At 44.5% G+C, this 25,803-nt stretch overlaps 1 protein-coding gene across 1 annotated transcript in view; it reads right to left on the bottom strand.

Annotated features, from left to right (window-relative positions):
• The window catches only part of LOC112245249 (protein BANP-like), a 69,813-nt gene that overhangs the window by 18,882 nt on the left and 25,128 nt on the right, over nt 1-25,803 (bottom strand). The window contains exons 8-11 of the mRNA XM_024413262.2: nt 22,020-22,181; nt 20,485-20,615; nt 17,606-17,677; nt 16,482-16,526 (exon numbers count right to left, since the gene is read on the bottom strand). Coding sequence (XP_024269030.1) covers nt 16,482-16,526; nt 17,606-17,677; nt 20,485-20,615; nt 22,020-22,181 — 410 coding nt within the window. The remainder of the gene's footprint in view (nt 1-16,481; nt 16,527-17,605; nt 17,678-20,484; nt 20,616-22,019; nt 22,182-25,803) is intronic.

Here is a 25,803-nt window from a genome sequence, read left to right as displayed (position 1 = left end):
TAACAAATCCTACCATCAGTAACACATTACGCCGCCAGGGACTCAAATCCTGCAGTGCCAGACGTGTCCCCCTGCTTAAGCCAGTGCATGTCCAGGCCCATCTGAAGTTTGCTAGAGAGCATTTGGATGATCCAGAAGAAGATTGGGAGAATGTCATATGGTCAGATGAAACCAAAATATAACTTTTTGCTAAAAACTCAACTCGTCGTGTTTGGAGGACAAAGAATGCTGAGTTGCATTCAAAGGGACTCAAAACCATACCTACTGTGAAGCATGGGGGTGGAAACATCATAATTTGGGGCTGTTTTTCTGCAAAGGGACCAGGACGACTGATCCGTGTAAAGGAAAGAATGAATGAGGCCATGTATCGTGAGATTTTGAGTGAAAACCTTCCATCAGCAAGGGCATTGAAGATGAAACGTGGCTGGGTCCTTCAGCATGACAATGATCCCAAACACACCACCCGGGCAACGAAGGAGTGGCTTCATAAGAAGCATTTCAAGGTCCTGGAGTGGCCTAGCCAGTCTCCAGATCTCAACCCCATAGAAAATCTTTGGAGGGAGTTGAAAGTCCGTGTTGCCCAGCAACAGTCCCAAAACATCACTGCTGTAGAGGAGATCTGCATGGAGGAATGGGCCAAAATCCCAGCAACAGTGTGTGAAAACCCTGTTAAGACTTAAAGAAAACGTTTGACCTCTATCATTGCCAACAAAGGGTATATAACAAAGTATTGAGAAACTTTTGTTATTGAACAAATACTTATATTCCACCATAATTTGCAAATAAATTCATAAAAAATCCTACAATGTGATTTTCTGGATTTTTTTTCTCATTTTGTCTGTCATAGTTGAAGTGTACCTATGATGAAAATGACAGGCCTCTCTCATCTTTTTAAGTGGGAGAACTTGCACAATTGGTGGCCGACTAAATACTTTTTTGCCCCACTGTAAGTAAGGAAGTAGGTATTTGGTAAAAATGGTGGAGCTGGTATGCGTTAGGGAGTAACAGTGTAGGTAAACAAGGCAGGGCAGGTACTTAATGATTAGCGAATAATGATTAATTGATTCTGACCGTGATAGGTAAAGCAAAATTCCAAGTGTGTTAGGTGTAGCATTTGACTGTCTACTAGTATATTTAGAGTGCCATCAGAAAATATTAAGACCCATTCCCTTTGTTATGTTACAGCCTTATTCTAAAATGGATTAACTAAGAAAAAAAATCCTCAATATACACACAATAATGACAAAGCAAAGACATGTTGTTAGACATTTTTGCAAATGTATATATTTTTTAAACAGAAATATATTATTTAAAAGTATACAGATTCTTTGCTTTGAGATCAAAAATTGAGCTCAGATGCATCCTGTTTCCATTGATCATCCTTGAGATGTTTCTACAACTTGATTGTAGAGTCCATGATTTGGAAAGTCCCACACCTGTCTATACAAGGTCCCACAGTTGACAGTGCAAAAACGTCAGAGCAAAAACGAAGCCATGAGGTCGAAGGAAGTGTCCGTAGAGCTCCGAGACAGGATTGTGTCGAGGCACGGATCTGGGGAAGGGTACCAAAACATTTCTGCAGCATTGAAGATCCCCCCCAAGATCACAGTGGCCTCCATCATTCTTAAATGGAAGAAGTTTGGAACGACCTAGACTCTTCCTAGAGCTGGCCTAGAGCCGACTGGTCACTCTGACAGAGCTCCAGAGATCCTCTGTGGAGATGGGAGAACCTTACACAAGGACAACCATCTCTGCAGCACTCCACCAATCAGGCCTTTATGGTAGAGTGGCCAGACGGAAGCCACTCCTCAGTAAAAGGCACATGACAGCCTGCTTGGAGTTTGCCAAAAGGCACCTTAAGGACTCTCAGACCATGAGAAACAAGATTCTCTGGTCTGATGAAACCAAGACTGAACCATTTTGAATGAATGCCAAGCGTCACGTCTGGAGAAAACCTGGCACCATCCCTACGCTGAAGTATGGTGAACAGAGCAAAGTAGAGCGAGATCTTTGATGAAAATCCGCTCCAGAGCATTCAGAACCTCTGACTAGGGTGAAGGTTCACCTTCCAACAGGAAAATGACCGTAATTACTCAGCCAAGACAACACAGGAGTGGCTTCGGGACAAGTCTCTGAATGTCCTTGAGTGTCCCAGCTAGAGCCTGGACTTGAATCCGATTGAACATTTCTGGAGAGACCTGAAAATAACTGCAGCGATGCTCCCTATCCAACCTGACAGAGCTTGAGAGGATCTGCAGAAAATAATGGGAGAAACTCCCCAAATACAGGTGTGCAAAGCTTGTAGCGTCATACCCAAGACTCGAGAATGTAATCGTTGCCAAAGGTGCTTCAACAAAGTACTGAGTAAAGGGTCTGAATACTTATGTAAATGTGATTTCAGTTTTTTTATTTGTAGTAAGTGCACACATTTCAAAAATTCTGTTTTTGCTTTGTATTATATGTAGATTGATGAGGGGATTTTTAAAAAAAAATTTAAAGCATTTTAGCACAAGGCTCTAACGGAACAAAAAGGTGGAAAAAGTCAAGCGATCTGAATACTTTCCGAATGCACTGTACGTGTGCAATCAAGGAGGACAGGGGATTCAAGGGTTGACTAACTCTTGTACAATTCGATTAAAGGTGGCGACTTCAACCCTTCATGTGAGCATTCTCAGCTGTGAGGATCTGAGCACACAGAGAGCAGAGGGGTTTAAAGTTCTGGAACATTGTGTGAGATCTCTACAGTGAATACAGGAAGTCTCCCAGGGACCACTTCCTGTCCCACTACTTGGTTTGCAAAAAGAGCTCATCTCTTTCCCAATTTGACATTCCATGATTCCTCAAATCCGGTCTCCTCACCTTCTTCTCAGAACACATTGTAGGAAAAGGTCAGGAGGGGAGGGACTGTGTTCTGATCGAAAACACTCAAACTGTAGTAGGAAATTATGGGTCTGACACTCGGGAAACACATCAACCACATTAACCCAAACACATGATAGAGATCTGTTAGCGATACGGCATAAACTACACACCATCTCACACTTGGACACACGCAGCCCCCTCCTGGGGGGGGGCAATCCATTCAGTGCCATATTCTGACTTTTACACAGGCAAGCAACTCTTGCACTGCTTCCAATAGCCTAATTTGTGCTTTAGACCAAAGTTCGCACGGATTACGCAAGTCGAAATCACATCCACTTGCAGTGAGTTGTCAGAAGAAAAAAAACACACAATAGAAAGAAAAATCTAACTTGGCGAGAGAAACCACATAAATGAGAATAGGACCTGGTAGTTCGGCTGCTCTTAAGTGCATTAGTTACTGTTGTCCTCCGGCTTGTGGGATTGGAGCCCCTAAATAGTATTTCTTATTGGTCTGTCCACACCGGTAACATACTAGCGGTGCCCAATGAATGAATGAATGTATGTATGTATGTATGTATGTATGTATGTATGTATGTATGTATGTATGTATGTATGTATGTATGTATGTATGTATGTATGTATGTATATGTATGTATGTATAAGGGAGAATTAGAAGGCTGCTTCAGAACAGCACACGCTGTCTCCATGCCAAAAGAGAGCTGGAGGAGAAAATACAGCGAACAAACAAGTCAGCTTAAATTCACTTCAGCAGAGTTTGCTAGTTGCGATGACCTTCTGAAAAGAACAGAAAAGTGGATAAATCTCTTTTTTTTGTCCTTTATGCCATAATGCTTTCAACAGTAATGGAGACAGGATACTGAAGAAATACAGCGTCGGGCGCAAGAAGGCAGAGAACCAAACAACAAATACGTCTTAATGCAAAAAACAGCCAGAGACGGCCAGATTGAAACACAATAACCAACTGTGCAAACAAGGACCTTTTTCCCAGCCCAACCTCTTTTTTTGTTGTCCCAATTCAAACTGCACTTTTGGTTGTGTATGATTCTGGTTTTGATTGGATAATGAAAAGATACAGGGCAATAAGACAATTGTTAGAAAACAAAAGAAAGTATATTTGTTTTGTTAACTTGTACACAACCCTTCGGTCTTCAACGGTTAAAAGGTTGACTGTGCAATTGATCTGAAATAATGAATTATGTTGTAACCCAGGTCTCTGGCACTGGGTAGTGTGTGTGTGCACATTTATCTAAGTGCATGAATGCATGTTTTGTCAAAGAGCTCTGTTTCACTGCAACCCACAAACACACAAAGACCTACAAGCACATACAAACACTTTTATGAGGTACCGCTCAAATAAATCAGAGGCACCACTCCAATCTGTTTTCTATCAGTCCCAATAGAATCACTCATATCCTCTCAGATCTAACGTGTAAAAAGAAAAGAATAGGAAAAATAAACGTTTGGAGTTTGAGAGGTTGGAACTTCCTCCCTGCTTTATAGGCCGTCAACAACATCTGCAGCAGCTCTCCTGAGCCAGTCAGGACAGATGTGGGGGGGGCATCAGGACACAGAGGGAGCAGCTGGAGTTGATGCTCTGAGTCCCCTTTCCTACTCAATCCTTCCAAAAGTCTGTCAGTCAGTCTGCTGTATCCCTCCATAGAATACGATGCTCAGATGTAAACCCAACACTCAGTCACACTGAAGATCCTCTATTAGTTAAGCCTACCCCTGAAGCGTCAGTTGAAAAATACCCTCTCCAAGTCAACTCAGATACAGTGGGGCAAAAAAGTATTTAGTCAGCCACCAATTGTGCAAGTTCTCCCACTTAAAAAGATGAGAGGCCTGTAATTTTCATCATAGGTACACTTCAACTACGACAGACAAAATTAGAGAAAAAAAATCCAGAAAATCACATTGTAGGATTTTTAATGAATGTATTTGCAAATTATGGTGGAAAATAAGTATTTGTTTACCTACAAACAAGCAATATTTCTGGCTCTCACAGACCTGTAACAACTTCTTTAAGAGGCTCCTCTTGTCCTCCACTCGTTACCTGTATTAATGGCACCTGTTTGAACTTGTCATCAGTATAAAAGACACCTGTCCACAACCTCAAACAGTCACACTCCAAACTCCACTATGGCCAAGACCAAAGAGCTGTCAAAGGACACCAGAAACAAAATTCTAGACCTGCACCAGGCTGGGAAGACTGAATCTGCAATAGGTAAGCAGCTTGGATTGAAGAAATCAACTGTGGGAGCAATTATTAGGAAATGGAAGATATACAAGACCACTGATAATCTCCCTCGATCTGGGGCTCCACGCAAGATCTCACCCCGTGGGGTCAAAATGATCACAAGAACGGTGAGCAAAAATCCCAGAACCACGCGGGGGGACCTAGTGAATGACCTGCAGAGAGCTGGGACCAAAGTAACAAAGCCTACCATCAGTAACACACTACGCCGCCAGGGACTCAAATCCTGCAGTGCCAGACGTGTCCCCCTGCTTAAGCCAGTACATGTCCAGGCCCGTCTGAAGTTTGCTAGAGAGCATTTGGATGATCCAGAAGAAGATTGGGAGAATGTCATATGGCCAGATAAAACCAAAATATAACTTTTTGGTAAAAACTCAACTCATCGTGTTTGGAGGACAAAGAATGCTGAGTTGCATCCAAAGAACACCATACCTACTGTGAAGCATGGGGGTGGAAACATCATGCTTTGGGGCTGTTTTTCTGCAAAGGGACCAGGACGACTGATCCGTGAAAAGGAAAGAATGAATGGGGCCATGTATCGTGAGATTTTGAGTGAAAACCTCCTTCCATCAGCAAGGGCATTGATGATGAAACGTGGCTGGATCTTTCAGCATGACAATGATCCCAAACACACCGCCCGGGCAACGAAGGAGTGGCTTCATAAGAAGCATTTCAAGGTCCTGGAGTGGCCTAGCCAGTCTCCAGATCTCAACCACATAGAAAATCTTTGGAGGGAGTTGAAAGTCCATGTTGCCCAGCAACAACCCCAAAACATCACTGCTCTAGAGGAGATCTGCATGGAGGAATGGGCCAAAATACCAGCAACAGTGTGTGAAAACCTTGTGAAGACTTACAGAAAACGTTTGACCTCTGTCATTGCCAACAAAGGGTATATAACAAAGTATTGAGATAAACTTTTGTTATTGACCAAATACTTATATTCCACCATAATTTGCAAATAAATTCATTAAAAATCCTACAATTTTTCCTACGATTTTTTTTTCTCATTTTGTCTGTCATAGTTGAAGTGTACCTATGATGAAAATTACAGGCCTCTCTCATCTTTTTAAGTGGGAGAACGTGCACAAATGGTGGCTGACTAAATACTTTTTTGCCCCACTGTACATTTTTGTACGTTTGAATGTTGCAGTAGCAGAGTAGGACCTTTCTTCTGGTTGGTGCTTTAGCATTTGAGCGAGCAAGAAAGAGAACTGAGGGTTTTCAGTGAATTTATGCAAATCACAAGGCTCATTGTAATTTCCTGCTTAGCAGGAAAATCTCAGCGACATCAGAGTGATCAAAATAAGATAGCACATCTGTACAGTCTCCACAGCTGGAAAGAGAGCGCCCTGAAATCCACCTGTCATCATCTCCACAACTTTAATATTTTGCTTTGCTTATGAGTGGAATGCCTACCGGAGCTAATCAGTTCAAGTCAAAGAACTAACTAAGGCCAGGAGTTTTTCCTAACCACGTAACCTGACCAGGAAAAACATGTAGATAACTACAGTAGGTAGGCTCAAGGTTTTTTATTATTTATTTATTTTAATCGTCAGGTGGCAAGGGAAAAACTCCTGGCACTATCATGTAACCACCATCTTAATATTCAAGAGAGGAGGCGGCAAGGAGTTAGGATGTGAGGAGTCGCAGAAATACAAATGAAAATAAAGCCCTAACCTTTGTAAATCTGTCCTAAAAGGCACTTACTCCCCACACTCTCTGCTGCATCTACTGTTTCTCCTCCACCCACTCGATGACACCATTCCTAAACACAGGCTTGACACCTCCATTAACACTAACCCTGCTTTATATTATTTTCTTTCTCTCCTCCAACTCCCATGCCTTTCAGTAGACTACAGTTTCAGTCAAGGCTAGTGTGGTTTTGACTAAACCAGATCAGTTTGAATTCTGATCCAGGACCAGTATAATCAAAGGCCTTCGGTCGACCTCTGCGATGACTGAAATAACTTCTGTAATTTAGCAGGGCCTTTTTCTTTTAACGAGGCAGGCCCCCAGTGTACTATATACACTCGTGTCTGTTCTCTGGCTCAAAAATCGAGCTTGGCCTAGCTGATTGACAAATGCATTTTTACGAGAGCCTTTAAAATAATTATTTACAATGATCACTTTATCATGATTCTAATTAGCTTGTTTGTTTAGATGGACATGATATATATGCTGTAAGACAACAACAAAAACGTTCTGACCTCCCGGCAACCTCTGGCAACACCGCTCTGAGTGAGCCTGGGAGGGAGCGGCCGCACCCTCGCCTCCGTGCTTTCACATGCCGCCCACATGGCGCACGAAACAACTGTCTTACATGAAAGAACATCTCTGGCTTATTTACAGACGTAAATAAAAGCCTCTTTATCCTGATATAGAGGCATCATTCAGTGTTTTTACTGCTGTTTATACGAGCAGTCTTCATCAGGAAAAGAAAACAAAAGATGGACCCTTTTAAAGGGATCCCCTTCATCATCTTTGCTTGCTTGTGTCATCAAAGCGGGATGGGATGGAACATGTGTGTTTATTGGCTGTGTATTCTTAAAAGGGATAGCACATTCAAAATAGATTTTGGGGTCAAATTCCTCTTTGGCCTACACACACACCACCTTGAGTTGTGTCTGTAGGCCCGTAGTGACCGTATTCACAATAAACTGTTAACTTTTGTCACAGCCAGGGGTTAGCATGATTAGAATCATCAGAAGAAGAAAAAAATGCATGTAATTCATGGTACCGATGTTAGCAAAGCAGCCTTGCAAGTTGAAACGTCCTCAAAAACACTTCAAACTAAGTTTGGTTCCTTTTTTATTGTTTATTTGCATGCATACCTCTGTAATAGTCACTGGAATTTTGTTACGCAAAACTGGAACCATTTCCTTATGTATTCTCACACCCACATCAGTCTGTTTGCTGTAACATGGACAATAAAGTTGTATTGTGTACTTCCTTTTCTGTTGGGCACTCAGATGCAGATTGATTACAAGCTGCAAAAATCACCAGTGGCTTGATGGAACTATGATAGCATATTCAGATATTACTGCAACAAATAACATTCTTGCAGAAAAGAAAACATGGACAGGTTCTTCTCAAGTATCGACACTAAGGAAGTTACGGCTTGCAATGCAGCTTGGTTAACATCATTTGGGGGGGTGCTAATCATGCTACCTCCTGGCTGTGACAAAAGTAAACAACAGATTTTTGTCGAAGCCATCACTACTCGCCTACAGACAACTTCAAAAGGAAGAGGAATTTTCCCTTATTCATGCATTGATGTAAACGACACACCGGGGAAAATGTGACTACGGGGCCTTTCACACTTAATTGGTTTGTAGCGTTTTTTCAGAACTCTGGTGCGTTTACCCCTTTAGTTTGGTTCCTAAACAACGCACCGCACTAAACAACCCACCGTGGTTTGCTCAAAAAGGGTGATCTTGGTCCGATTCAGCGGCAGGTGAGAATGCAGTCCAGACCAAACACAGGAAAATAACCAGTATTACTAGTTGTTTGACTGCAAGCATTTGATAAAATGCATGCAGCATCATAACTTGATATCTCAGACATTCTGTGAGTAGCAGTGCATTGATGAGTGTATCCGATGCAGGTTAGGGGAGACGGGCTATAGGCTACTGAATATAATCTATTCAAGTTTAAGTTAGAGCGGCTATTGCAAATTCCTCCCTTCATGTTGTTGGAAGACAAAAGCGAAAGTAATATGAAGATTTGGACACAAGTGATGCTTCATGATAATCATAGATGGATTTAAGGTGAGCATTTGTGTCCTATTAACAAATTACTTGCATGGATAAGTGGTTTTGCTTAGGAATTGTAGTGGTTTGACAATGTAAAAGCAAAATGGGAAAATTTTAAAAATACAATCTAACAAATAAACTCTGACTCAAACTATAGCTCAAAACTATGTGTGAAAACACACTAGGTAGTAGTTATGATTAACCCCTAAATGGGGAATAGGGTGTCATTTGAGACACTAAGCCCTGCATCTTCGTGGGGTGGCTGTGGGCTAGAACCCAGCAGGAGTCTGTAGGTTGGGTGTGGTGGTGGTGCTCCAGGCACAGTGAAGTTGCTACCAGAGAAATCTGGTTCTTGTTAACACACTACCAGGGACATCAAGTACTTCTCAGCTATGCCCAGTACAAACACACACAGATGACTCTCCCCACATAGACTTGCACTGAAAAACATATACACAAACATCAAACAAAGATATGTGCACCAACACTTACACAGCAAAGCAAAGACCAACTAGGCAGACATTTTGGCATGCGATTTGTGACCTCCATCTATGATCTTGGAGATCTACAGAATGATCTGTGATCTGAGGGAAAGCCCCTTATCTTCCTCCCATAATGCCATAGGTCTATATGAGATAGTACAGGCTCCCTAAAAACAGTTCCTTTGAAACGGGATCCTCTGTTATAGTACCAGCTTTAAATCCTACACTGCTAACATGCATGTTTTATGTCCCATGTTTAATGTATCTCTGTAAGTATATCACTCAAGTTTCCAATGATCCAATTCCCTCTTCCCCATCCCCTCCATGGACATTATTTACAGGGGGAGCCATTTACTTCAACTGTCTCTCTCCCCACTCGCTCTCCCCCCTTTCTTTCCCTCCTGCATTGTGGATCCCAAAATGCTCAACAAGCTTTCCCATGATATTATCAACAACATTCTTGGACAGGGAGAAATAGGACGATTAAATGTAAATTCGGGCTGTGGTCCAGCGGTTTGATCCGGAGTGTCTTATGTTCTAAGTCTGTGTGCTTAACCCTGTGGACCTCCTAAACATCTGCTCTGTGTCAAACATTAGTGACAGTAGAGACATGGTGATTGAAGGTCCACACCTAGGCCTAATTTGTAGCAAACTCACTGCAGCCGTCTGTGAAAGGAACTGATGTCAACCTGCTATTCGAAACACACACACACACACCACACCCAACAAACAAGCACAAACTCCTACACACGTGCTTGTGAACTCTAAAAGTGCACACGCACACAAACTGCCAAATGGCATTCACTAGTTTGTGTGCAGCCATCTATCTCCTGGTGCTTTTCTTGTGTTCTCTGGGCCATGAGCTAAATTCAGTCCAGCCAGAGTCCAGCGAAGAGCCCCAGAGGGAAGCAACAGATTAGAAGCAGAGGGAGCTGAGTTCCAAACAGCCCTGCTACGATATGGTGCTGCTTCCCCTGTATCTCATCTCCCACTACCTATCCCCCCCCCCCATCCACTTATCGCTCCCGCTTTCCCCTTCCCTGTCTCTCTCTCCCTCTGGTGTACAGTATACAGCCCCTGACAGACAGATGGGCCTGGGGAAGTGAGAGGGGATTGGGGTTCTGGACAGACACCAGGACACACTGAGCCATCCGGCCAGGACCACTGATCCCTGACCCGGTTCCCACTGCTGATCCACAACAGCAGAACCTCAGGATGTTCCAGGTGTTTTACGCAACATCTGTCTGACAGGAGGTGGCCTGGTCCGAGGCTCTACAGGAGGTTGCATGGGGGGAGTGAGGGAGGGAGGGCTCACTAACCCCCATGGATTCAGAATGTTCTGGTACAGCCTCAGTGAATGACACAGACTTGGAAGAAGTTGCCAGTAAATTTAGAGAGTGATGTCTATGGTTATCTCCAGGAGCGAGATGTGGTTCAGCTCCCGGTGGTGTGAGGTAAGGGTGTCTAGTGTGTGTGTGTGACAGAGACCCCTCTCTCACACATTCAGTGTCCATCAGGGTATGGTTAGATCAGAGCAGAGAGGACAGAGGGCAGCAGATGAGAGGCTTCAGGAGGGCTGAGGGGGAGTGCTGCAGAAGAGTATTTCTTTATGGTTTCACAGGCCAGCCTGCTCTTCCAGCATCATGAATAAGTTATCGGACTGCTTGGATCCATAATCCAGCCCTGCCAGGACCTCAACAGCCATAGACTGGCAGTAAGCTGGCAATGAGGGATGCACACACATTCGAGCACACAAACCTACAGGCGCACACACACACACACACACACACACACACACACACACAGGGTAAGTGATATACCGTGCTGAGGTCTCTTAGTAGGCAGGAAATGTCCAGAAACTATGGCAGTCACAGTAAAGTCGCGAGGGCGGAGGGCAAGATGGGGGCCAGTCTCCGTCTGTCTAGTTTTGGCCAAAACCCTCTCTCTTAGTCTTCCCCTCTAAACCCAGAGCAGACTGTAGACCCTCACCCATTAACTAGACCTGTGATAGGGAGTCCCAATCCTCAGTATGTTACACACCACTGTAATTACTCAGGCCTATACTACAACTGTTGTGTCTGGACCATGAATACACGCCCCTTACACAAGCCACAATCCCCCAAACGACCACTATGGATCCCACCGCCACAGAAACATCAGTCACCACATGAAACATAGCATCCCCGCCGCACCTCAGAGGGCAGCGGTCAGCAGCTGTGAGGAGAGGAAGTGAGAGGTGCAGAGGGAAGCACCCAGCTTCTGCCTGACAGGGCCAGTCTATCTATAGCAGAAGGAGAGGGATGGAGAAAGGGAGGGAGGAGCGGCCCAGATAAGAGAGCAGAGGAGGGAGGGTGGAGATGTGAAAGTCTTCCAGCAGTGTGCTATAAGTTACGCTAACATAGCCTGAGTGAGCAGTATCCCACTGCACTGGGAGAACAATGACATCACAGAGACTAAGTGTAGCTGTAGCCTGCCTACTCGGAAACCGGCCTTGTAGATTGTAGCAGATTCATTCACAGGCCCAAATGGATATGCTGCAAATGAACAACCACATTTCTCTATGGTCTTTTGACAATGTATGCTATGACCTCACCATGTTCGAGCATTACCAGTGCCCAATGAACAGAACACAATCCGGAATGCAATCAAGTAGAGTTATTTGGATAAATCTGACTTCACTTATAAGTGTCTTAACTTAAACTGTCCATACACCATTCACATGCATATATTCTGTTCTGATATGTCTTCATTTCTTGTCATTTTTTTACTTTTAGATTATGTGTGTGTCAGTGGTGGTCAATGCCGTTTAAGATGAGGGAGGCCAATATTTTTTTAATGAACATAGCCTTATTTCTATTACAGCATATGTTGTTCACCCAGCTCAAAGTAACATCGATAGGTTTAGGCTACTAGATGACACTCACATTTTCACTACAACCTAGCCTGTAAATTAAAGTTTACAACGTAGGTGCGCACAGGTCTTGAGAAATTTGAGTAATCAAAGTGAGAGACCGTGACATTGATTACCGCCTTGCACACTCTTGCCTGCATCTATCTGATCTAAGTTTTAATCACCAGTCTAACAGTTGCAAACAAGAGTTTCTATTAGCGAACTGCAGGTATATTTATCCCATTTCCTCCTGTTTGCTTCCGTTTAAGAATCATTCGTCAACAGAATCTGCAGAATGAATACACCCCTACTCGCACGCAAACAATCAAGCAGTACAGTGTACAGTCAGTACGCAGTTCAGCGGGCCCAGGTTGCAATGAATTAATCAAAACGAAAACTTACCTTGACTTGGAAGAGCTCCAGTGTTGGATAGCCATAGCCAGCTAGCTAACACAGCATCCCTCTCTGTTTGAGCATGTTAAACTAGCTAGTTACATTCGCTAGCAAATGAAGTGAAATATATATATATATATATATATATATATATATATATATATATAGCTAGCTCTCTCTCTTCATTTTTGAAGAAATACATTTGTTCAAAACTGTTCAACTATTGTCCCTCTCTCACTCTGAGTCAACAACTCACCATACGTTTATGCACTGCTAGCTAGCTGTAGCTTAGGCTTTCAGTACTAGATTAATTCTCTGATCCTTTGAGTGGGTGGACAACATGCCAGTTCATTCGTTTTTTAAAATTTAATTAGGCAAGTAAGTTCAGAACAAATTCTTATTTACAATGACGGCCTACCCCCTGGGAAAAATCCTCCACTAATCCGGATGACGCTGGGCCAGTTGTGCGCCGCTCTATGGGACTACCGATCACGGCCGGTTGTGACACAGCCTGGGAACGAACCAGGGTCTGTACTGATGCCTCTAGCATTGCAGTGCCATAGACCGCTGCCCCACTCGGGAGGCCTATGCTGCAAGAGCTCTGACAGGTTGTTGGACATCCTTAGGAATTTATAATTACTGTGTAATCTATAGAAGGGGGTGAGAACCATGAGCGCCCTAGGTTTTGAATTGAAGTCAATGTACACAGAGGAGGATGGAAACTAGCTGTCCTCCAGCTACACCATAGAGTGCTGCTGAGGCTACTGTAGACATTCATTATAAAACAGTGTGTTTTGAGAAATTATTTGGTGACATGAATATATTTAGTATAGTTTTATCTAAAAAGGGTAACTAATGTTTCACTATAAAATAAATAATTAAAATGGAGAGGATGGACCTCTCCTTCCTCTTCTGAGGAGCCTCCACTGGTGTGTATTGTTATCGGTAGATATTACTGCACTGTTGGCGCTAGAAACATAAGATTTTTCTGCACCTGCGATAACATCTGCAAAACTGTGTAAGCAACCAATAAACTTTGATTTGAAGTGACTCATAAGTCAGAAGTGACTCACGCGCCATTCTTATGTGCCTTTTTATTCCGTGTGTGTGTGTGTGTGTGTGTGTGTGTGTGTGTGTGTGAGAGAGAGAATGTCTGTGTCCTTCCTTTTATTTTATCTGGGTTGCATCCATGTTCAGAGCAATTACAAACACACCACGCTCTCATATGAACAATACTGACAGAGTCAGCTAGTGCTATTCTTGTCTCACTCCCTGGGAAAACACACTAGCAAGGAGGGAAGATGCCATTGAGTCACTGTTTGTGCATGTGCGTGTGTGCCATGTGCCTGTGTCTATGTCTATATGTGTGTGGGTGTGTGAAAAGCCAGACCTGGAACACAAGGCTAGAAGAATAAGTCGGTGTGTTTGTCTTGGCGCGGGCCTCATATAATTTTACAGATACAATAAAAAATACTAGCTATTCATGGATTGCAAGTTTTGTCACAATATTGTTTTGAACGTTAGTTTTGGACTGATTCCCGACTGAGCATTCTACTCAATGCATCGTCAATGGGCACCGATGAAGATTCCATCAAAAGTTCATTACAGTGGTTTGCAAATACAATGACATTCAAAATGAGGCAATAATTAGTAGAAAAACCTTTTGATGTCACCAGATTGACTTTAGATGCAGTATAACGTTAGCTAGCTAGCTAAGATTGGGGGTAGGCCAGTTTTAGTTAGCTAACATTAGTATTGCTAGCTACAGTATTTCTGACAAACTTTGCTACTTAATGGCAACATTGCAATCTGTCAAAAGTAAATTTGACAACATGATAATGCTGGCAAAGTTGTTTCCTACTAAATATTTGGCTTGTCAACACTTTAAGGCACCACTATGGCGCCACCAACAGAGGGCAGCTTGAGAAAGTTCAAAACAATGGCGTGACAGAGGTGCAAACTATGAATAAAATTAAGGGGGAAAAGAAAAGAGGGTCTTTATTGGACAAGGCTTCCATGCTCTGCCAGGGGGATAGGACCCTGCCTCGTTAAGTACCTATAGACAGTGAGGGTACGTTCCAAATGGCACCATATTCCCTATCTAGTCAAAAGTAGTGCACTATATTATAGGGGATAGGGTGCCATTTGAGACACAGACCTAGTTAGCTACACTCTGGCACCGTGAGGGGCTCCATGATCTAAGACACACTCTGCTCTTCAATGCACTACACAGTGTGTTTACACAGAGTGGCTGGATCTAGTGTTAATGGCAGAAGGTGTTTTACAATGTCATCAGTGTGTGGGGAGGGAGGATGCATTTGATAGTCTTACATTTAATAGTTAAAACAATGAGGAACGAGCCATGACCTGACAAGTGAGATGTACTAAATAAAGCAGAAAGACGTTAACACGTTAGTACTAAATAACATTGGAAATAGAGTTGTACCACTACCGTATAACTTTTTTCTTCTTTTTTTCTGCTTTTGTTGGCTTCAAAATCAGAACCAGTACCAAATTGCAACCAGAGCCAAGATGCAAGAGAGAAACAGGAATGCTGCTGTCAGGCCCACCGGACTCAACGACCGGTTCAAATGAGGACGTGAGTGTGTCTTAGTCTCAGTGTGTGCCTTCTCCATTGTCATCGTCAAGCCAAACAACATTGGCATGACAAGAGAGCAGAAACAGACTGGCATCCAGGCTAGCTCTAAGCCAGGTAGTCTCGCAATCAACACATACTAATTTGAGAATCACCGAGTTCAATGAGTTATGGAGATACAGAGAACAGCTGGAGTTTAAGTAAATGACAAGTGATAAACTATTATATTGTGGAAAGTACCATTGGCACACATAGGGGCATTTACTCTAAACTAGCTAACCAAGTCTAGAGTTTGGAGTAGCCAGGACTGTTGGAGTTCCTTGCCTAACATTAGCTGTTCTCCAAACAATGACAGCACCTTGGAATAAGGGATGAGCTAATTGGCTGAAAAATAGCTTGGGTTTAGTAAGAGCAGAACTCAGCTGAGAAAGAGTTAACGTCACACAAATGGTGCTGTGCACACACGCACCTGTCCTCAGAAAGAAAAACAGTCTAAGGAGCGTGAGAAAGAGAGCAAGCCACTTCCTCTACAGCCAGGCTTCTAGACGATCGAGATCATGAATATGAAATAATGCCCTGGTCTGCACAGCGCCCATCTGTGATGTATGATCTGCGATCGTCACACAGCCCTGGTGCTTTGATCAGGAGGTTCCCTTTGATCCCAGAGGAAAGAACAGAGAAACAGGAAGAACAGAGCCCTCTGTCCTAAACACACCATCCTCTCCTCTATCCACAAAGAGAGGAGAGAAGGGAAGGATGGAGAGATGGAGGGGGGGAGACTGACAGGAAGTTGAGAAAGCATGCAAGACAGACAGTGAGAGAGAGGCACATAAAACAGAGAAAGAGCAAGAGAACAAGAGATTAGAAAGAAAGACATTCGAGAGACAGGAAGAGAGAGAGAGAAAGAGAGAGAGAGAGAGAGAGAGAGAGAGAGAGCCAGAGTGAGAGGCAGACCAGACAGGGATAGAGAGCTAGCTCCTCTCGGTGCGCATTTAAGGGGCCTGCAGGAAAGAGGGGGACCAGCACACCGACGTAACCCAGAAGTAATGAACAATCTGTGGGGAACCTCCTTAAAACTCCATAGGTCTTGTTCATTAGGCACCAAACTGAAGAAAACGGCCTGAAACGGAGGAGCTACCTGGACTTCACATGTTCTGTTGCAAAATGTTTTAAAGTGTTTTCCGTAATGAAGCTTGAGGATAAAGTTACTGCAGGGCGTGAAGGGACTTACCTGACCATCCCGCCCAACATGCACCTGGTGGATCTGAAGGTTCCCCTGAGAGAGAGAAGAGAGAGATCATTCAGACAGCCTGAGAGCATCACACATTTTGTAAACACACACTAATCATAGTGCATAATGAACATACCAATCACAGCATCATTCACTCACACACACACACAGCATAAACAAATCACACAGACGCCATGACATTAACAAGACCACATGAAAAACAAGCCCAATTTAGCCTATATTCCTTGTGCTGTTTTCACTCCTAATTCTATTTCATATTCAATGCTGTCTGAGCTGCCATATGGACAGGCAGCATGGTAATCTCTCCCAAATAGCCTTATTTCCTTTTCCAACATGCTGAAACCAATGGCTTTGATGAAGAGGCCCCTGTTTCTAATGAAAACGCACACTGAGCGACAGTTGGGAAAAGTGGGATTTTGTTGCTAAGCTTTGAACTCCCAAAACAAACAAAATCAGAGTGAAAAAATGTATTTTCTGGCATCTGATCACAAAGAGCAGGAAAGGCTTTCAGAGCTTGTCTTCCTCAGTTTCTCTCAAACTGTCTTCCTCCCTGTGTCTTGGTTGTACAGGTTAGGAACCTCCGTAGAATACCTGGACGATGTGTCTGCCCTATTTGCAGTGCAGGTGTGTGTGTGTGTGTGTGTGTGTGTGTACACAATGGTTGAATGTATGTGTACGTGTGTGTATGTATACGTCTACTCAAGTGTGTGCCCGTGCGCAGTGTCGCCTCAAAATAAATCTCTACCCCACATCTTATTCCAAATATTTAACTATTATGCTGAGGCAGATAATTATTTCTCAAACACTATGTAGTTCTGAGTCTGACTCTCTTAGAGCCAACCCATTGTGTGCATGTGAGGCTGTCTAGTGAGAGACACAGACCATCTGGGTATTATTTGGAAACAAATAGTATAATAACCCATGCATAGGCAGGCGGTAGATATAAACAAGCACCGTTAACATTTAACATCTGTTGACGGTGAACTCTGCCTAATGACTTTCATACTGGCTACCATTACTGACTATTAAAGTGGCCCTCAGTCACTCACTGAGATACCCGGATAGATAGACAGACAGGCTGACGGGCAGACAGAAACACTTACCTCACTGTCCTGTGTGATTTGCACCTCTTCCCCCTGTGGGACCTGGGCAATATGGAGGTGTCCCTGAGGTATCTGATAATGGAGAGAGAGAACAAGATGAGAGAACAAGATGAGCGAGAGAACAATATGAGGGAACAAGATGAGCGAGAGAACAATATGAGGGAACAAGATGAGCGAGAGAACAATATGAGAGAACGAGAAAGAGAGAGAGAGAGAACAAGAACTCACAATGTGTGTGTGGCACTGTTAACACATACATCCACTCTCACCCCTCCACCATCAGCCTCTAGTCTGAGCCCTGCTGCAGTCGCTGCCTGACAGATCCTATGCTTTACATTTCCTCCACTGCATTAGCAGCACTTGTAAATTTCAGGCTTGGCTGCATCCGCTAATACTCTGTAGAATATCAAGAGGGTAATATCTGCACAACGGTAAGCTCCCCATCATGATTCACTCTCTCCCCACTAGGCCTAGATTCAAATACTATTTGAAATCTTTCAAAATGTACATTGAGCGTTTGCTCTAGCCTGCTTGGAGTGCCAGATGGGTGGGTTTTACAGTTTAGGACTACTACATTGGACCATTAAGCCAGGCAAGCTCAATCAAACACATAAGTATTTACAATTATTTCAAATAGTTTAACCCATGTCTACTCACTAATAGATATTTTTCTCATTTTCTGACATGATAATATTGCATTGGATATTAACGCAAAACTGATCTCTCATGGACATACTAGCATCTGACCAAATTACGCAAGATTGTAGTTCTGGGTCAACCGAGATGAACACAAAACTATACTTTTCACAAATAATGATCATTTAGTTTTTTAGTCAGCGTGGGGCATGGCCAGCTTCATCACACTCTGACCTGACATAGATTATAATATGACCAGCATTTCCCGTAACGCTCTCTGCCTCTTCAAGTCTAAACATATACAACAGAGTCAAGCTGCTAGCCTGATCCCAGATCTGTTTGTGCTCTTGCCAACTATTTTGCTGTCATTGTCAAGCTAAAACAGTCTTGCTCTTCAAATAGCTTATAAACATAAACAACGTTTCCCCAATTTGACATGGCAATAACTGACACGGAGTTGGCATAAAACCACAAACAGACTGTCACTCAGGCTATCAAGCTAATGCTTCCCTCAATAACACAGGACAACCTGGTGGAAGACGTGAGATCTGATAGTAGTACAGTACTTACTCCTTAGTTGGGTTTCAATACATTTCAATGGCAGACATAACATTTACAAAGATCCTTTCCTTCATTATCACTGAAAAGGTCAAAGCACTGTCTTCATTCTAAGTGATAGTGTGGACATAGGAACAGAACAACATTGTGACTCCGTGAAGGTGCACAGGCAACAGGAAGTGATCAGAGTGATCCATGTTTTTGTCACTTCTAGATTAGACTACTGCAATGCTCTACTTTCCGGCTACCTGGATAAAGCACTAAATAAACTTCAGTTAGTGCTAAACACGCCTGCTAGAATCTTGACTAGGACCATATTACTTCAGTGTTAGCCTCTCTACACTGGCTTCCTGTTAAAGCTAGGGCTGATTTCAATGTTTTACTGCTAACCTACAAAGGATTACGTGGGCTTGCTCCTACCCATCTTTCTGATTTGGTCCTGCCGTACATACCTACTGTCTCCCTTGCTGTCTCTGCCTGACTTGCTCCCTTCTCTCCACTGGGATTCTCTGCCTCTAACCCTATTACTGGGGCTGAGTCACTGGCTTACTGGTGCTCTTCCATGCCGTCCCTAGGAGGGGTGCGTCACTTGAGTGGGTTGAGTCACTGATGTGATCTTCCTGTCCGGGTTGGAGCCCCCCTCGGGTTTGTGCCGTGGGGGAGATCTTTGTGGGCTACACTCAGCCTTGTCTCAGGATGGTAGGTTGGTGGTTGAAGATATCCCTCTAGTGGTGTGGGGGCTGTACTTTGGCAAAGTGGGTGGGGTTATATTCTGCCTGTTTGGTCCTGTCCGGGGGTATCATTGGACGGGGCCAGTGTCTCCTGACCCCTCCGGTCTCAGCCTTCAGTAATTATGCTGCAATAGTTAATGTGTCGGGGGGGATAGGGTCAGTCTGTTATATCTGGGGGAAGTCTCTCTCTCTCTGTCACACACACACACACGCACGCACACACACACACACACACACCCCCAGGACCATGCCTCAGGACTACCTGGCCTGATGACTACTTGCTGTCCCCAGTTCACGTGGTCATGCTACTGCTCCAGTTTCAACTGTTCTGCCTGCGGCTATGGAACCCTGACCTGTTCACTGGACGTGCTACCTGTCCCGGACCTGCTGGTTTGGACTCTCTCTCTACTGCACCTGCTGTCTCTAACTCTGAATGATCGGCTATGAAAAGCCAACTACAATTTACTCCTGAAGTGCTGATATGTTGCACCCTCTACAACCACTGTGATTATTATTATTTGACCCTGCTGGTCATCTATGAACATCTGACATGTTGCACCCTCTACAATCACTGTGATTATTATTATTTGAGCCTGCTGGTCATCTATGAACATCTTGGCCATGCACTGTTATAATCTCCACAAGGCACAGCCAGAAAAGGACTGGCCAAGTTTCTTCCTAGGTTCCTGCCTTTCTAGGGAGTTTTTCCTAGCCATCATGCTAAGTTGTGTGTGCGCAGGGGTTTGTGAAAAGAAGAACCGAGACCAAAGGCAGAGAAATGGGGAGCACAAAGAGGGGAAAAAGAGCAATCGAGAGAAATAGAAGACAGGGTTTAAGCCAGAGAGAAACAGGGCAGGTAAGAGAATGAGAGAGAAGGAAAAGAGGATGAGATAGAGAGAATAACCTAAATAAATCAGGGCTATAGGGCAGGATGGAGAGGAGACTGACACTCACCATTTGGACCTGTCCGTCCTCTCCTATGCGGTGGATCTGGACCTGTTGGACGGCCTGGTTGGCCAGGGTGTAGTGTAGAGTCTGCTGGGTCACCCCCTCCATGTGAGCCACCTCCGCCACAGCGCCACCCTCTGGGGAGGAAGGGCATTAGCACAGGGCAGGATGAGGCACTAGTGTAATGCAATAGAGTTAACAACAGTAAGATTGAAGATAGAAGCTACCCAGCTCAGACACAGATCTAGGACCAGATTATTGACCGACTCCCCCAGATCCATTAGGTGGAAAGGGGGGATAGCAAACTGAAATAAAAGCCCATTCACCTCTGGAGGAATACTTGGCAACAGCTCAGGCCATCTGCTGGATGATGGTGTGTGTTTATACTGTATCAATCATGTCTAAATACACAACAAGGACTCTCAAGCTAGCAGTCCAAACAGACTCATGACCCAGCGGCCAAACACAACCCCCCCGGCCTCAGTCTAAACACCCACCACTATCACACCCACGTCCCCCATCAGCCCACCATAGCTCCATCTATTATCTCATTGGGGGTGTGTGTGCTTGGTGTGTGTCATTAGTTTACACTGGTGCGTGCGTGCTCGCTTTGAGAATATGGGTTTTTGTTGCTAGATTGATGTAGGCCTACATCCCACCACACTGATCATAAAAGGGACAAAGCAGGCCTAAATGACTCATTCTCAAAATAATATTATCATGGCATATAAAACACGAGGCACAGACATCTGACTGATACAGCTCATATCATAGCAATATGTTGTATTTCCTGCCAGTAAGAGGTCCATCTTCCAACCTTCAGCATGACCACAGGTGTCTCTCAAATGGCACCCTTAATCCTATATAGTGTGCTACATTTGACCAGAGCTCTATGGGCCTTGATCAAAAGTTGTGCACTATATAGTGAATAGGGTGCCATCTGGGGCACAACCCATGAACGAGGATGGGTATGTAAATAATCCCCAGTCCAGCCATTGGCAGTGAGGCGAGAGCCTGGTGGCTCGAGGAGACTGTACTTTTGGTGTTAGCCCTCTCTCTACATTCATTAATAAATAACGGTTTAATGTTAGTTTAAATGTCGAAGCAGTTTTATTAAGGGGAGTGTGAGAGAACGTGCTCTGCAGGGTGCATGGTCTGGGAAAAGAGCAGGCTATGACTGTACACCCCTTGTGTGGGCTCACAGGATATTTGGGTTTCCCCTGCTGTCCCACTCTCTCTGGTCAAGGGTGAGAGGTGATGGATCACAGGGAGGGGAGGACAGGAGGCGTTGTTGTGTTGTGAAGATTAGAACCATCTGCTACACTCTGCATCTGCACTACTCACTGGGTTCCCTATACACCAACACTTACATAAGTGAGAGGAAAGACTAGTTTTACTATAAAGTGTGTGTGTGTGTGTGTGTGTGTGTGTGTGTGTGTGTGTGTGTGTGTGTGTGTGTGTGTGTGTGTGTGTGTGTGTGTGTGTGTGTGTGTGTGTGTGTGTGTGTGTGTGTGTGTGATGACCCCAGGTATCATGACTACCTGAGCTGCCAGGCGCGTTGGCGCTACGTCTGGAGAAGCTCTTGACTGCCAGACTCTGGCCGCGCTGCTTGCGTCTCCATGCCGTGCGACACTTGGAGTCGATGCTCTGCTTGATCCGGTACCAGTCCGACTCAGTGATGCCAAACTTATAGAACAGGTGACCTGAGGGGAACAAGGACCGAGGGCACATGTTAGGATGACTTCAGTTTAAGATGGTTAACTCACCATGGCAAGGTAGAAATGGTCATAATAATTGCTTAAGATGGAGAGCGGTTCATGTCAAGTCTGTGTGTGTAGTTTGGACAGTGCAACCTTGTCCCACTAACAATGCAACTCTGCCTGAACTGTGAAAATGTCAGAAGCACTGAAAATTCTAGCTAGATTCTAAATCTGGTGGTCAAGGTACAGGTGGTCAGGTACCACTGCTAGTACTCATATCATCCCAATCTCCGACCCTGGGGACCATGTAGGTGGATATATAACATGTGAGAGGGTGGGGTTATGTTAGCAGCTGGTTTGAGGGTGAGACGGAGGAGTTGACAGCTTCTTTCTACCCCGATTAACGAGGCTGCTATCACCCGAGGGGAAGAGTTGAGACACGAGGAGGGAGAAGGGGGTGTGGGGGTTGGCCTCTAGCACACACACACCAACACACAAAACGCCTGACAGTCGTGTACAGGCACGAAAGGCAGGTGCTCTCTCACCAGTCCCAGTTGGACAGGCAGGCAGAGGAGTAGCTATGTTCCCATTAACTTGTCCAACGATTTTTGGTCGACATTTAGAGAGGTCGCATTTAAAATAGATGCGACAATTGCCTGCTTGGGTGAGTTTCCATTTAACCATTGTGTCAATAAAAACAGCTGAACGTAATGACGTCACACCAACAAAACATTTTGTAGAAAAACCTAGTGTCTAATAAAAATGTAGTGGTTGAAGTGTTTACCCATTTAGGCAGTATTAATACATTGGCGACATCCTGTATGTCCTTCCACTGTTTCAGGTCTCAGGTAGCCCGTGAAAGACAGCATGGATAGAACACAATCACAATCATGCGGTCTCTCCTTCACTGCAGCCGAAGTGAGTAAGACATTTAAACGTGTTAACCCTCGCAAGGCTGCAGGCCCAGACGGCATCCCCAGCCGCGCCCTCAGAGCATGCGCAGACCAGCTGGCCGGTGTGTTTACGGACATATTCAATCAATCCCTATACCAGTCTGCTGTTCCCACATGCTTCAAGAGGGCCACCATTGTTCCTGTTCCCAAGAAAGCTAAGGTAACTGAGCTAAACGACTACCGCCCCGTAGCACTCACATCCGTCATCATGAAGTGCTTTGAGAGACTAGTCAAGGACCATATCACCTCCACCCTACCTGACACCCTTGACCCACTCCAATTTGCTTACCGCCCAAATAGGTCCACAGACGATGCAATCTCAACCACACTGCACACTGCCCTAACCCATCTGGACAAGAGGAATACCTATGTGAGAATGCTGTTCATCGACTACAGCTCGGCATTCAACACCATAGTACCCTCCAAGCTCGTCATCAAGCTCGAGACCCTGGGTCTCGACCCCGCCCTGTGCAACTGGGTACTGGACTTCCTGACGGGCCGCCCCCAGGTGGTGAGGGTAGGCAACAACATCTCCTCCCCGCTGATCCTCAACACTGGGGCCCCACAAGGGTGCGTTCTGAGCCCTCTCCTGTACTCCCTGTTCACCCACGACTGCGTGGCCATGCACGCCTCCAACTCAATCATCAAGTTTGCGGACGACACAACAGTGGTAGGCTCGATTACCAACAACGACGAGACGGCCTACAGGGAGGAGGTGAGGGCCCTCGGAGTGTGGTGTCAGGAAAATAACCTCACACTCAACGTCAACAAAACTAAGGAGATGATTGTGGACTTCAGGAAACAGCAGAGGGAACACCCCCATCCACATCGATGGAACAGTAGTGGAGAGGGTAGCAAGTTTTAAGTTCCTCGGCATACACATCACAGACAAACTGAATTGGTCAACTCACACAGACAGCATCGTGAGGAAGGCGCAGCAGCGCCTCTTCAACCTCAGGAGGCTGAAGAAATTCGGCTTGTCACCAAAAGCACTCACAAACTTCTACAGATGCACAATCGAGAGCATCCTGGCGGGCTGTATCACCGCCTGGTATGGCAACTGCACCGCCCTCAACCGTAAGGCTCTCCAGAGGGTAGTGAGGTCTGCACAACGCATCACCGGGGCAAACTACCTGCCCTCCAGGACACCTACACCACCCGATGCTACAGGAAGGCCATAAAGATCATCAAGGACACCAACCACCCGAGCCACTGCCTGTTCACCCCGCTGCCATCCAGAAGGCGAGGTCAGTACAGGTGCATCAAAGCTGGGACCGAGAGACTGAAAAACAGCTTCTATCTCAAGGCCATCAGACTGTTAAACAGCCACCACTAACATTGAGTGGCTACTGCCAACACACTGTCAATGACACTGACTCTACTCCAGCCACTTTAATCATGGGAATTGATGGGAAATGATGTAAATATATCACTAGCCACTTTAAACAATGCTACCTTATATAATGTTACTTACCCTACATTGTTCATCTCATATGCATACGTTGATACTGTACTCTATATCATCGACTGCATCCTTATGTAATACATGTATCACTAGCCACTTTAACTATGCCACTTGGTTTACATACTTATCTCATATGTATATACTGTACTCGATATCATCTACTGTATCTTGCCTATGCTGCTCTGTACCATCACTCATTCATATATCCTTATGTACATATTCTTTATCCCCTTACACTGTGTATGACAGTAGTTTTTTTTTGAATTGTTAGTTAGATTACTTGCTCGTTATTACTGCATTGTCGGAACTAGAAGCACAAGCATTTCGCTACACTCGCATTAACATCTGCTAACCATGTGTATGTGACAAATAAAATTTGATTTGATTTGATTTATATTTGCCATATTATAACAATTCTCATGCGCCAAAGTATCACCACGGTCTGTGTATTGGTGACACTTGCACTGTACATCTGAAATAATTGGATGGTTCAATTTGCCAGCCAAACAGAAAAGCAAGGCGAAGCAATTCAGACATGGGTAAACATTTTTATAGTAAGAAAAATGGTATTGGGCATTTAAAATTAAAATGTTGGGTGGAGCATTATAGTTACGGGGGTGACATTACGTGCCATGTGTACGTTCAAACTGATTTGGCAATCATCATTTATTAGAAAAACAGTTTCCATCATAGTTTATCACAATAAAGAAAGTTTGTCGACAGAAGAATTAACCTGCCGAACAGATACAAAATGTTGTCGATCTTTAGAACAGTTCTGCAATATCTGCCGTTTCCATTGAACATGCAACGACTTTTTTGTGACATAAACCTGGAACAATGGAATCCTGCCTACTGTGAGTGAGTCACCTGGCCCTGCTCCAGCCCCCACATACCTCAGTGTCAGCCCAAATCTGTCTCCACACACATGTACACATACACACCATACCTGAACTGCATAAACACACACCTGAATTACACAAAGACACACACAAAACAACTGCATCCCACAAGTGCACAGACGCACACACCAACACACTCCGCCACTCCTGCGATCAACAGACAGTAATAGATGTGGGGAGACAGAGTCCAAATCCCTCACCACACACACACACGACTAGTCCCAATAAATACTCCTCTACCACAGCCAGCCTCCCCTGGCTCCCCTCCCCTGGATCCCCTCCAGCTTCCCTCATTACCCATTTAAGCT

Source organism: Oncorhynchus tshawytscha, linkage group LG06 (assembly GCF_018296145.1).
Source record: "Oncorhynchus tshawytscha isolate Ot180627B linkage group LG06, Otsh_v2.0, whole genome shotgun sequence".
Taxonomy (NCBI): Eukaryota; Metazoa; Chordata; class Actinopteri; order Salmoniformes; family Salmonidae; genus Oncorhynchus; species Oncorhynchus tshawytscha.
This window is presented reverse-complemented; position numbering and strand designations above follow the sequence as displayed.